This window comes from Coloeus monedula (assembly GCF_965178545.1).
Source record: "Coloeus monedula genome assembly, chromosome: 12".
NCBI classification, from domain to species: domain Eukaryota; kingdom Metazoa; phylum Chordata; class Aves; order Passeriformes; family Corvidae; genus Coloeus; species Coloeus monedula.
The window spans coordinates 15,162,001-15,175,290 of record NC_138792.1 but is presented as its reverse complement, the minus strand read 5'-3'; the positions used below and the strand labels follow the sequence as shown (position 1 = coordinate 15,175,290).

The following is a 13,290-nucleotide window of genomic DNA, read 5'->3' as shown; positions in this document are numbered from 1 at the left end:
ACAGCTGTGCTCCTGGGACCTCTTGCACTGCAATAGCTGCTCCACTGAGTGCTGGGGAGAATGTTCCACCAGCAGATGAGTGTTGTTAAAATTCAGCGTGGTTATTCTCATCTCTGATGCCCCAGCTTGCCGGGGTATCCTAAGTGGGATAAATGTTTTGTGCATTGGTAAGAAATAAAATGCTGTTCTGTTCACTTAAATGTTACTGCTACTATTAAATTTTCTTTAAAATTGAAACAATTTGTTTTTATAAAAATGTGAGGTTATTCAGTTTACTTGGCAGTTTTATGCTACGTGGTATAATCTATTGATATTGTTTCTCATTTAAATAGGAGAACAGTTGCATTTCTCACTTTCTTGAGGTGCAGTTGACTGCAAACCATCCTGGTTGGTTCAGCTTTGTATCAAACAGCCTCCTGTCACCAATGAAAAGAATTCCTCTTTTCTGTTTCAGGGTCCAGGCCCGACAGGCCAACTGACAGAAGTCCCAGCAATACCTCCAGCCCTCTCAAGTGAGAACGCCCCACCATCTCCAGCGCCTTCACTCCCTGGTGGAGCCATCCCTCCTCCTCCTCCGCTACCTGGAGGAGCAACAATTCCTCCTCCTCCTCCACTACCTGGTGGAGCAACAATTCCTCCTCCTCCTCCACTACCTGGAGGAGCAACAATCCCTCCTCCTCCTCCCTTGCCTGGTGGAGCAGTAATTCCTCCCCCTCCTCCATTACCTGGTGCAGCATCACTTCTTCCGCCGCCGCCTCCTCTGCCCGGGGGAGTCATCCCACCTCCACCGCCTCTGCCCGGTGTGCCCCCGCCTCCTCCTCTCCCTGGGGCAGTAGGGCCACCTCCTCCTCCTCCTCTCCCTGGGGCAGTAGGGCCTCCTCCCCCTCCTCCTCTGCCCGGGGGAGCAGGGCCTCCTCCGCCTCCTCCTCTGCCCGGAGGAGCAGTCCCTCCTCCACCGCCTTTTGGGGGGCCTCCGATGCCACCCCCTCTTGGAGGGGCTCCCTTTGCTCCCTTCATGGTGATGCCAGCATTGCCACATGGGATGAAGGAGAAGAAGAAGTATAAGCTGGAAGTCTCGATGAAGAGAATCAACTGGTCAAAGGTATGACAAGAGTTGTGGAGCTGATGTTCCTTTCTCTCCTTCCCTTCACACATATGCTTGGTACCATGCAGTGGGATGGATTTTTAAATGAGATTCATCTTGACAGAACTTGTTGTACCAGGTATCCCAGGAAGCCACCTTACTTCCAATCCATTGTACCAGGTGCAGTGAATGTGAATTGCAGCTTTGCATCAAGTTGTACATAAATATTATTTATCTCCAAACTGTTTTAAAGCAGCTTTTACACATACCTAGCAAAACAAACCAGCTTAAGCTTTTTAAAGTCATGATGTTAATGCAGTTGTAAGTTCAGAGAGTGCTGATATCAGGCCTTAATGTTACTTGTTGATTACTTATCTAAGGTATTTATTGGTTGTTCTCAATTAGTGATGTGCTGGAGCAGGGCTGTGGCCACTGGGAGGAGCCATGGGACTGCTCAAGGGAAAGGTTTGGGCACCATGAGCTTCCAGTGTCTTAACATGGTTGTATTTAATTGCTTTTCATTTTTAAAACCATCTTAAAATATAAACATTACTTGAGCAGTAAACTGCAAGCACAATCTGATTTGCAAGTGAACCCTTAAAGCAGTTACTGGTTATTATTTACCTCTCAGTATAGGCAGTCACTCTAACAAGAGAAGTTATGCAAACATCCAGGTCTGTGCCGGGGTGTGTTGCTTTAAAACCCCTTTTTGATCAGTGTAACCACTGCTCCTTCCATATCAAGGAAATAGATGTGGAGTATTGGATAATTATATCTATTATCAAGACTAAATCATTGCATTCTGAAGTTGTGGTTGGCAGCTTTTTAGTGGTATAAAATATGACAGATATATTGATGTTAGGTGTAGGAAAAAGTACCTAGATGACCAAATCATCCAGGCAAATGAAAGGAGGAGCTCTGTATATTCCATGCTGTGTGGGTTGAGCTCTAGCTGGGATTTCAGTGTAGCTTCACTGGATATCTGGTTCTCATTTGTCAGTGCACATCTTGGCACTCCCAGCTACTGCCTGACACTTGCCTTGGGAACCATATATTCTCTCAGGAGTTTGTTGGTACCATGAATGTGGTAAAATCCAATTGCTGATGAAAAACAAGCTGTTAAGGAGCACCAGGTGATCATTGCTGACCATAAGCTGCAATTTAACACCGAACAGTTTTGGAATTTAAATCACACTCTGAAGCAGCAGTGCAGTTTTTTCAGGATGTTTCACAGCTGGTCATTTAAATGAATTTAGACACAACTTGATTCTGTAGAGTTGGGTGTTATACCATGTTCTCCCAGATGGAGCTGGGTGCTGTGGAATGCTGGATACAAGTTGCTTTGTATAATTTCTGAGTAAATACCATCACCACTTCAGGCAAAACCTTTCAAGAACTAATGATGACAAATTTACTGTTGGAAGAGGAGCTAGACTGCCCTCTGATATTTTTTGAATAAGTGATGGTAATTGTCTTTCTAAAGAAACAGGTTTAGGTTTTGGCTTCCTCTAAATTCTGAGGTGTTGAGTAGTGAAATGGCTCTTCCTTTGAAGTAACAAAACAGCAGAATAATCCCACAAATTTTGCAAGAGGAATCCGGAAGGTTGAGAGAGAACCTGTGTGGAAATGCATGGCATGCCAATTTATAGCTTCTTTTGGCAGAAGAATTAATGCTTTAGTGATTTCAAATGATTTCAAAATATTTGGAGATGTGCTAAAATAATCTGGAAGTGTATCTAGCAGTCGTAGTTTAAAAGCAGGCTTTCAGTATATTTAACTAGAAGGATAGTGAAAACAGCCAACCATGTTTTTAATGTATTAATTTAGATTGTAAAATCAGTTTGAAAATATTTTTGTCTGTAATTCTTATAAAATAATGTGCATAAAAGGATAACTTTCCTTCTTTATTGTGGGAGAAGGAATTAACTGTATCTTGGGGAGAAAAGACTGGGTCAGGATGCACTGTGGGAGTTTCGTAACTGTGAGACATAGACTGCTGTCCTGTAAACACAGAAAAGCAAGCTTTTATTTTACTATACATATTGGTAATTGCAGGCAATTCCATTGTGATCAGCTCCATTGGGGAGTTTATAGGAATGATTTATCAAGTGTCTCTGTGAACGCTGGCTGTGACAATGGGAAGGAACTGCAGATGGACGCTTTGCTTAAGTGCTCTGGGAACGGTGCCAGAGATCTCCTGCCTACTGAGAAAGTGCAAAGTCTGTCTGATCATCACTTTTAAGGAGCCATCATTTGAGGAATAAAATTCTTACTGTTTAATTTAGTCCCTTTTGCTGTAACTGTCTTCCCCATTAGTGCTGGATTAAGGTGGTTTTTTAAAATGTCTTCCCTGGAGCTGGTGGTAAAGCAGTGCTGAAGGGTGGTGGACCAGGGTGTTGCAGGGAAATTGGAGTGAGGCTGACAAATGTAGTATTGCTGAGTTCCCTGCATGTCATCTTGGAGTTAAATAGCCCTTGGAAATTACTTGGCATTTAAACAAACTTACAAACAATCGTTAATAATGTTAGAGGAATATATTTGGAAAACAAATAGCAGTTCTGAGTCATACATGAAAAATCAAGCTGTCTTTCAGCTTCTGTATTGCAGACCATTTTCTTCCTTTGGTACAGCCAGTACAGACTTAATTCTGAGTCTCTACAAGGTCAGTTCATTTCCTGATGAGTTGTTCCATAGAGTTCTCAGGTAGCAGAGTGCATATCAGTGCTGAAGAGTTTGGGGACTCTGGAAAGTAATTGTGAGAGATAGCTAAAACACATTCAAAGCCAGGTGCTGTTATCAGGCCTGTGTAGAAAACTTGCTGAATGGAGTACAATAAAGGCCATTAGTGGCCAGGGGTAGCTCAGCCCGTGGTGTTTGTGCAGGAAGCAGCAGTGAGAACATCCCAGAGCGGGACTAAACTTCATTCAGCCCGATTATCACAGAACTTCTGCAGCATTTGCTTCACCTTGGCTGTTGAAAACACTGCTTATTGACTTTGGAGATGCTGTTTTTCTTTCAGATTGAACCTCAAGAAATAGGAGAAAACAGCTTTTGGGTAAAAGCTGAAGAAGATAAATTTGAAGACCCGGAGCTGTTTGCAAAATTGGCACTTACCTTTGGAACCCAAATGAAAGGTACATTCTTACTTTACTCTTTATTGTGCTTTTATTAAGTTTAAAACTGTGCAGTGGCAGTTTCTTTTATGCTTTGTGCAATACCATGGAATTCATATGATGGTTTTGTAGCAGGAAGATGATTTAAAACATATATTAAGCATAACAGTCTATTACAAGAATTGCTCCTCCTTCACTTTACAGCATGAGGGGAGGAACCTTTTTGCAATAATACCTTTTAAAAGTGCACTATATGTTGCAGATAGATGTGAATTTTCTTCTGATGAAATTACCATTAAATTTAATTTCTGATCCTAAACTCATGTTTATTTGCATTATTGTTCCTAGCTGAGAATTTCAGGAATAAGAACAACAGTTTTTACTATGCAGTGTTTGAAAGGTTAACTCAGGAAGGGCTCTCACATGACTGTAACTTCCTTGAACTGATTTTTTAGTAGTTTCTGTGAGTTATTTCTGAATGTCTTTTTCTCCATGTTCTTCTGAAACCTCTTCAAAGAGTTGGTCATGGCTGTGTTTTTCATAAAATACATACACACTCTGCTGTAGCTCACACTCCTTTGAGCAGTCACTGAATTTAAACCATTAGAATTCTCCTTTTACAACGCACCTTAGAACCACTTTCTGATCTAAATGTTCAGATATTCCATGCAGTAATACAAAAGCATCCTTTGCAGTAATTTAACATTCTCTTCCATGCCAAAGCTGGATTGATTCTTGGTTCCTAGCACTGCAGTGAGGGTAAAATGGTGTGGAATTGGTCACTTCTTTCAGTGTGACAGGAAGACCTTTAGGGGAAAGACTGCCCAGCAGCAGATGACACAATGGCATGAGCCCCTTCTTAGTGAAAAGGACAAGCTCTTCTGCCTTGAGCTGAATTCTTTCATCAGAAATCTGAAGAAATGTTTCTGAATTCCTGAAAAGCTTCTTCATTAAAAATGCTGAATAAACCCTCTTGAAATTTTGGTATAGCTGACAGTTTCCTATGAGAAGAAATTTTTGTTGACATAGTCACGCAGTTCTAAAACTAGGAACAACAGAAAGTCCTCAAGTAGTGAGGAGTGTAGTGATAGCCTTGCAGATATTTTTCCTGTTGTTCCTTGTGTAGTTCTCAGGTAAGGATTGTAGAAAATAAGAGGCCATAGCAAAGGATGCACATTAGAAGTGCTGCTGTGTAGTACTCAGGATGTGAAAATCTTACTTGGCTGACTCCTGCAGAAAGGCAGAGTTGTCTGTCTTTGAGTTCAAGGTTTTTTTTAAACTTGAAAACTCACTAGAAGTCAAAAAGACTCTTGGAGCATGTAGTTTTGCACCACAGACCCGAATAGTTGCATTCCAAAGGCAACTTTTACTTTTCTGTCTCATAAAAGCAAGCATTTTTGCACTGGGTGTTAGCAAAGGAAATTTTCCCATGCTACATGGTGGGAAAAGCTGCCTTCTGCAAGGAGAAACATGGAATGATGTTCACCATTCTTCCTCCCCTTTTGCCTTCAGAGTCACAAGCAGCTCAGTAATGCCCCAAGTACAAACTTCAAGCATCATCTGGGATCAGATTTCCCTTCTGCTCTAGTCCCATTTCGTGAGGTGGTCTCCTAGTACATTATGGGAGAGTGATAAAAAGCCAAATAAAGATGTGTGTGGTGTTCTCTGAGGAGCACAGTCAGCGTGTAAAACAAACAAATGGATGAGTGGAAGCAAACTGACAATTGCCAGCAGCAGTTGTGATGACTTAGTGTTTACTGCCTTGTATTCCGTGAAATTTTGGAATGCCAGTGGGAATAGTAACTGAAGGAAAAGAAATGGTAGTGTAGACATTTATTAAAAATCTGTGATTCCATGTAAGCTGCAGCACTGAAATTTGATGAAACCTCTGAATTCTATTCCTGATTGTTTGGCCCAACGAGAAGATAACTTGGTGAATTTTTCTCATTTAACATAGTTTTGTTTTAGGATACTCCAGAAATGACTTAATGTTGGTTGCCACTAAGCTGTGAGCTGCCTTGCAGTTTGAGTGCTGTCTGGTCTAGAGGAATGCAACCAGAGCTGAAGGGAAGTGGTACTTTTTGGGGGAAATATTGCCATGAAGTTGAACAGTAATTTTTGCTAGTAAATTAATTAGTAATCCAGTGTGGTTATACATCTCAGGAAACCTGGGCTACTGCTTTTTTGGTGGAGTTTGGGTTGTGTATGATTTAATTCTGTAGAATGTTCTAAAACCCCCAACAACTGAAATTAGCAGTTTAAAGTGTTAGTGTTCTTGTCAAGAACCTACTGAAATCTTTGAAATCATTTAAGCAGGTCATACTATGCTGAGCATTCTTTTACTGAACTTTGCTTTTGTCCCTTAACTGATAGGAAATTTTCTCTCTGGCCACCAGTGGAAGGGAGAGCACCCACAGCACTGTCATGCCTTCAGTGTTTTGTGGAATAGGATGTCAAAAAGCTCCCTGTGTTGGTATTTCATTTATGGGATGTTAAATCCATGTAGAATTGTATGCTGAAGTGTCTCCTAAGAGGTGCAGGCCTGCAGTGTTGTGCCTCTGCAGCCAGGTTGTGACACAGCCCATGCTGGGGCCTCAGATAACTTTGTGACAATGCTCAGGACTGGGCCTGCTGCTATCAGGATCACTCCTCATTGTTTGATTGATTGTCTAATTGCAAAACACTGCAAAGCAAGTTAATGCCTTCTCCCTAAAGGATCATGTTAATTTCTGGCTCTTGTAATTTAGGTTGTGTATTTTGCCAGTCAAGAATGATAGTAGTGCTCTGAAGAAATTAATTATGTGTACAGTAGATCTGTAAAGGTAGTAATTAGTACATAATAGTCTGTAACTACTGGGATTGTTCCAATACTGAATTCATTATCCATCCAACTTGCCTCAAGGGAAAACTTCTCGATCAGGGTTCTGTTGCTTTACAATTAGACTTTTAAAACACAATTCAACAATCATTTTCATATGTTTTCCAAACTGAAGTAAGGTCTTAATAGCTGAGTTGTATTTTTCACATGGTGGGAATTTTGAGTGGGAAGGGACAAGAGAAAATACAAACTTTTGTGTAAGCTGCAATTGAACAAAATATGAACAAAATTTCAGGTTTTGATTTTTAGATGTATAATGTATATGTTAGTGCACCCTTAAACTTGAAGGAAAACTGTTGGCATTTATTTGCACTTGGTATTTGTAAATACAAGGGGCAGCAATTAGTACTTGTAAAAAATGGCTTTGAATTTGGTGTGCTGAGAAGCCTAAATCTAATTCATCAGAGAATGTCACATTTGCAAGCTTTCAATGGATTCAGCTTTGGCCAAATTTCCTTTAACACACCTGTATTTGTAGGTGTGAGGCAGCAAGACTCAGTTTAATACAGAAATCTCTGGTGTTAAGCATGGCTGTGTTGCACTGGTTCAGCTCCCTGCACTGCTTTGTCAACAGAAAAAGGAAGAAAAACCTCTGAACTCAGCATGGGTTTGCTTCTGGATTGCCAACTGCAGGTGGCTCCCTTGGTCTGCTGATCAGTCAGGCTGTGTCTGTTTGGTTCCTTTCCCTCCTCAGCCTCTCCTCGGCAGAAGGCTGGGAATCCAAACCAGAGGAAGATCAGCTCTGCAGTGTAGGGTCACCCAGGGCTGTGTGCTGGGGCATTTCATGTCCTTGCATTGCACATGCAGGTCATCAGTCTTCCCTTCTGTTTCACGCAGAAGTGCAGCAGATTGCTTTGTTTTCATCTTTGAATGTATTTGAAATTGTTGTTTTTCAGCAACAGAATAGATTCAAGTACCATAAAGGAGTGAGTTATTAGTTTGCCATTTTTCACTCTTTCCTTTTCTTCTCTGCTGGATTTATCCAGTAGATAAACTGTCGAAGTCAGGAGTGAACAAAGCTTTGCATGGTTTAAATAAACTGCTGCCTGAAATTATTACCATCTAGTATAGATTTATATATGTATGTCTCTGTATATATTTTATATCATTTTTTAGAATTACTAAATGATCTTAGAGTTGTTTTTAGAGTCCAAGTCTTATTTCAAGAGCATCAGGACCCATTTCATTCATCATGGGACAAAAGGACTGATGTGAGACTAGTGTTCTGAAGGGTCCAAAAGAACAAGTTCCAGTTAGGAGGTAAAGATTGTAAATATTAATTCTTAATATTTTATTTCAAATGGCATTTTAACACACTTTTCAATAACTTAATTTCTATGTCAAAGGTAGTTTGTAATGTGGAATCACTAAGAAAACCATTTATTTTGAAAAAAACACTGTAGAATACATGTCCTGTTGGTGTGACCTACTAACTGTAGTTGTTTTCATCATGTGACAGTGAATGAAGAATATCACAGATGAAAAAAAAAAGCTATTTAGACTTTCTCAGAAGTTAGATTCAGTCTCAGTTGTGCTATTTTCATTTATTGTTTTCTTTTCTTGTAAAATCTTATATAAATAATGCTTTCAGAACGTTCATGCCCTAGGGTTGGACAGAGGCAGGAATTTCACTGGAGGTCCCAGGCTGTGGAATGTTTTGATTGTGTCTCTTGGGTCTCTGCTTTTAAAAGCTTTGTGGTAGACTCATAAGGGGGAAAAACAAAGAGGGATGGATCAGATAGATGCAATTATCCTGATCTCCAGTTTGCTATTCCTGGAGCTCGCTTTCTTTACTTGTGCAGCAGAGTTAGTGTTTTTTCAGAGCATTGTTGTTCCATAAGAGGGTTCTGATAGAGAAGTTTGGACATTATCTTAGTCAGCAGTACATAAAGAACTGCAACAATTGCACCTTCAGAAAATCAAATACAACAGTCTGTATGCAAACGCAGTTATATCCAGATTGAGACAGGTCTGGGCTATTTGAAAGCTGCTGTCATTACTCATGGATTGCTTGGAGGTACGGCTTAATGTATTCCACACAACTCCTATAGAAATGGAGTTCATTTTCAGAATCAGCATTCTGTCTGTTCTGGTTCCAGCTCAGATGCTCTAATGTGGAGGCCATTCCCTCAGTTTTAGTTTAATTGGCAGTGCTTAACCCTTTTGGAACATCACTAGGGACAGGTTGGTCTTCCCTACTGGAGACTGGGGGAGCAAGGACTTGAAATAAGGAATCCTGCTGGTTATTGGGCGACTGGAGCAGTTCTGCAGGTACAGGCTGATTATCCACCTGCCTTTTTAGTGCCACGTGGCAAACTGAGATTGGAGAGGCTGTCACTTGTGTGTGTGCCTGCTGCAAGGCCATCTTTTGGTTAAGACATCTCTGGCACTGAAAAACTGCTGAAAAATATTAGTAACAAAGCCCCTGCTGCTCAGATTTTCTGCAAGTTTCAATTAGTAATTTTGTCAGAAAGCTTCACCAGAAGAATTTAAATAGAATTGGAGTGAGGACAGACATGTATTGTCTTAAAAGGGCTCTTCTGTGTATTTATAACAATGTGTGTGACTGAGCTGTCTTAGTTATAATGCCTTATATTTTAGGTGGTTACTTACAGAATTCATGTATTAATTTGTTGTACCTGAGCTCTCAGAACTTGAAAATAAAAATCTTGAGGAGGAAAGATGGAAGAGCACTTGTGACTATAAAAAAAAGCCAAGGGAAGGTGAACTCTCAAAGGCATTGGGTTTTTCCTACAAAGGAAATTGTTGCAGTGGGCTTTTTCCTACATTCAAGGTCTTGGAGGTTCCCATTAGAGAAGTGTAAGAATCACTGCTGGTGACACGCAGACAAATGTTCATTACCCACGTATTCCAGAAGTCTGGAATTCCAGCCTGCTGTGTGATAACTGGTAGCAGTTAGTACCTTCTGTACCTCCTACATGCCTCGTTTTTCTAAGGAGCTGGAGCTTTTGTGTGTTATCAGCTTGATAAAATCCAGCAGGGGAAGAAAGGCAGCGCTGCATTCCGACCTGTCTGTCTGAGTCTGGGTGATGCAGTGCTCAAATAAAGCCCAGCACATTTAACGAGGAGCTGAGGACAGAGACACATGGACTCAGCACAGCAGCGAGAGGGATTGTATACAAAGACTAATTAGCATGAAATATGAATACATTCATGAAGTAGTCTTGATCTATAATGCTCTTACAGAGAGTATTTTTTCTGTGAATTCGATGAAAAAGAAATTCAGAAGTTGAATTGAAAAAAAGAATATGTTGAACTGCAAAAAGAAATGGGTTTTGTTTGGTTTTAAACAAATAGAAATCTATATTCCTGGAATAAACCCCCTTCTGTATGAATAAAGAGAATAGACTGGAAAGAATGCTTTCTCTAATGTCAAAACAGAAAGAATAACCTGCAAAAGATGATGTTCTTCAAGTATGCAGCTGCATTTTTTATGGGAATTTTGGTTAGGTATTCTAAAAATCTATTTAATAGGAAGCTAGTTCCTCTCAATGTGAAGTGTTCAAGGCCAGGTTGGATGGAGCTCTGAGCCACCTGGGCTGGTGGAAGATGTCCCTGCCCATGGCAGGGGTTGGAACAAGATCACCTTTAAGGTCTCTTCCAACCCAAACCATTCTGTGATTGTGATTGAGTCATTCTCTGGAGTTCACAGTAATCCTTTGGTCAATGAACTGTTAAGGTTATCCACTGTGGCAGTTTTCCTAAAGTGTGGCTTCTCTTTCATGTATAACAATTTATATCTGTGTATTAAATACACTGATGGTGAGTTGGAGGTCAGTTGCTTGTCAGTTCTAGGTCTGTGTTCAGTAGTTCTGAATGGTTTAAAACAATTCCTCTTGCCCTCTGATGTGTTTGTAGCTGTAGATACGTTTTCTGGCAACTTCCTCAGCGTTGGTAAAGGAAACTCCAGCTGAGTGTTCCAGTGCAGGTTCTTCAGCTGAACACTGGCTGGGAATTTGTGACCCAAGTGAAGCAGGGGGAGAATAAAAAAGTGTAGAGGAAAGGGTGGAGAACAGACCAGCTACTTACCAGGACAGCTGGTGCTGACTATTAAAGAGACTATGCACCAATATTTCACTTGCCTTAAAACTTCCAGCAGAGTTCTAGGAATAACAATGTATCTGCTTAAATAAATAAAACCCCTCTGTAAACAAAGCCGTGCTTATAACCAGAATTTATGGTCTTACTTGTAAAATAGTTCTTTCAAGTCTGTATTAAAGAGATGTCCCCTGCATCTCTCAGCAGAACCACGGTTTGCACATCCTACACTTCCTCCTAAATATACTTTCTATTAAAAGAAACAGAATGTGGATTTTTTTTTTTTCTGCAAAAGTGTAAACTGACAAAATGTGTCTGATTCATGGCCTGGTTCCATTGCTCACTGTGCTGACCTGCCGTGATTCTGTATTTGTAAAAAAATGATGCCTTCTCCATGGGTCTTATGTTTTATGGGCTGAAACACACACGCCTTTCTTACTGCTCACCAAAAATATTCCCCAAAAATGTGTCATCTGCTTTTGACACGGAGCTTGTCTCTGAGTAATAGTTGCTTCTACTGTAATGCTGTTCCAGGATGCTTTGGACAAAATATCTGCTACTGCAAGAATTTCTGCTATTTATAGTAGAGTAAGGATAGTTCTGTTACCTACATGAATAAAGGTTTTTGGGAGAAAGAGACATTCAAAAGCTATCTAAAGGATTAAAAGTTAACAATCATGCTGTTAAGTTTCTGAATTCATTGAGAAATTGAAAATACTATGTATATAGGCATTAGTACTGATAATAACAAAAGTACCAGGTTTTGAGTTACTTAGTAATCATCTCGAAAAGATGTAAAGCTGAAATTATAACTTTATTGTGTGACTGTTGTTTGTCGTGTGCAAAACGAGAAACTGAAATGTCTCTGAAACTTCTCCCTTTCACATGCTTTATTCTGTTCTGTAAGGTGGGAATGTGTAATTATTGTAGAATACTACTACAGAATAATTCCCCACTGTGAAGAGGCAGCAGCTTAAAGGCTTTCTAAAAGCAAAAAGAATCCACGTGGTAAAAGTCAGTGTGGAAGTATCGTTAAGCTGCATATTCTGAATGGGAGTACCTGTGGAGTAAATGTCAAGGTTTTCTTTGGCTTTTTTTTTTTTGTTGTTTCATTTAAGACTTGGATCATTAGCACAGATTCACTGCTTTCTTAACGAATCGCTTTAGCCAAATTTTGCTTGTGTTGGTAATACAAAAGGTCAGCAGAGCATAGGTTCCAGCTGCTAAATTTAGAATGACAGTGGATCCTGTGTGTGCATGCACCCAGAATGTGCTGAGGTGAACAGTGGAGCCCAGCGATGCTGCTGAAGGTGAGGGACTTGGAGCTGCGTGTTCCTGCACTATTTTTAGGCTGCTACAACGCAAGCAGCTTAATTTACTACTCTGTAGGTTCCCCTAAAACTAATCCTGTAATGTGTCCTTAATTTATCTTGTGTGTCTCTTGAAGGCAGATAATGATTGCCCGTGTGTTCTGTGAGCACCTGGGTGTGTTCAGAACACTTTGGGATGCTTGGACCCCAAGAAAGCTTTTTCAAGGTAAATCTGTTCTAAGTTGGTAATAACACAAACAACCATCCAGGGCTGACTTCAGGCTGGTTGAGCCCTGTCTTTATCTTCAGCAGGTGACTGAGAGCAGGTGCTCAGTCAAAAGAGTAAGTACATGTTAATATATATTAAATGTCTGCTGCTTGATGTACACAGATTCGATTAAACAGAGATACTTCTCAGCTGCCAGCAGTTGGTGTTTTTTCTAAGCCAGAGGTCATATCTTTACACATATAATCAAGTCTTCATTGTGTTTTGTCTTCAGTGAACTCAGGATCTGTGCTATTGTACTTCTCTGTATTTCAAAAAGATGTGCTGTTTTCCAGAGTTTTAGCCCTGCTGCTTTTAGTCTTCCTGGTTTGATGCCTCCTTTTTCTCTCATTGAAAGTCTCATTAATAGCTAATTTATATTTATTTCTGTGTTTTCAAAGACTGCCCAGAGGGGCAGACCAAAACTGTGCATGATCCATAGAAGTCACACAGTACCACATCCATGCTGGCCATCACCCAAAAAATACCACTGCATCTGCCCCATTTACTGAGGGGCACTCACAGGTTTGGCTGTCACCAAATGTTCCCCCCTGCTGTTTGAGTCTCATTAGAATGCCAGA

General features: G+C 40.5%; 1 protein-coding gene across 1 annotated transcript in view; it reads left to right on the top strand.

The window, feature by feature from the left end:
- The window catches only part of DIAPH2 (diaphanous related formin 2), a 183,751-nt gene that overhangs the window by 40,456 nt on the left and 130,005 nt on the right, over positions 1-13,290 (top strand). Inside the window, exons 16-17 of the mRNA XM_082289626.1 lie at positions 455-1,102; positions 4,104-4,218. Coding sequence (XP_082145752.1) covers positions 455-1,102; positions 4,104-4,218 — 763 coding nt within the window. The remainder of the gene's footprint in view (positions 1-454; positions 1,103-4,103; positions 4,219-13,290) is intronic.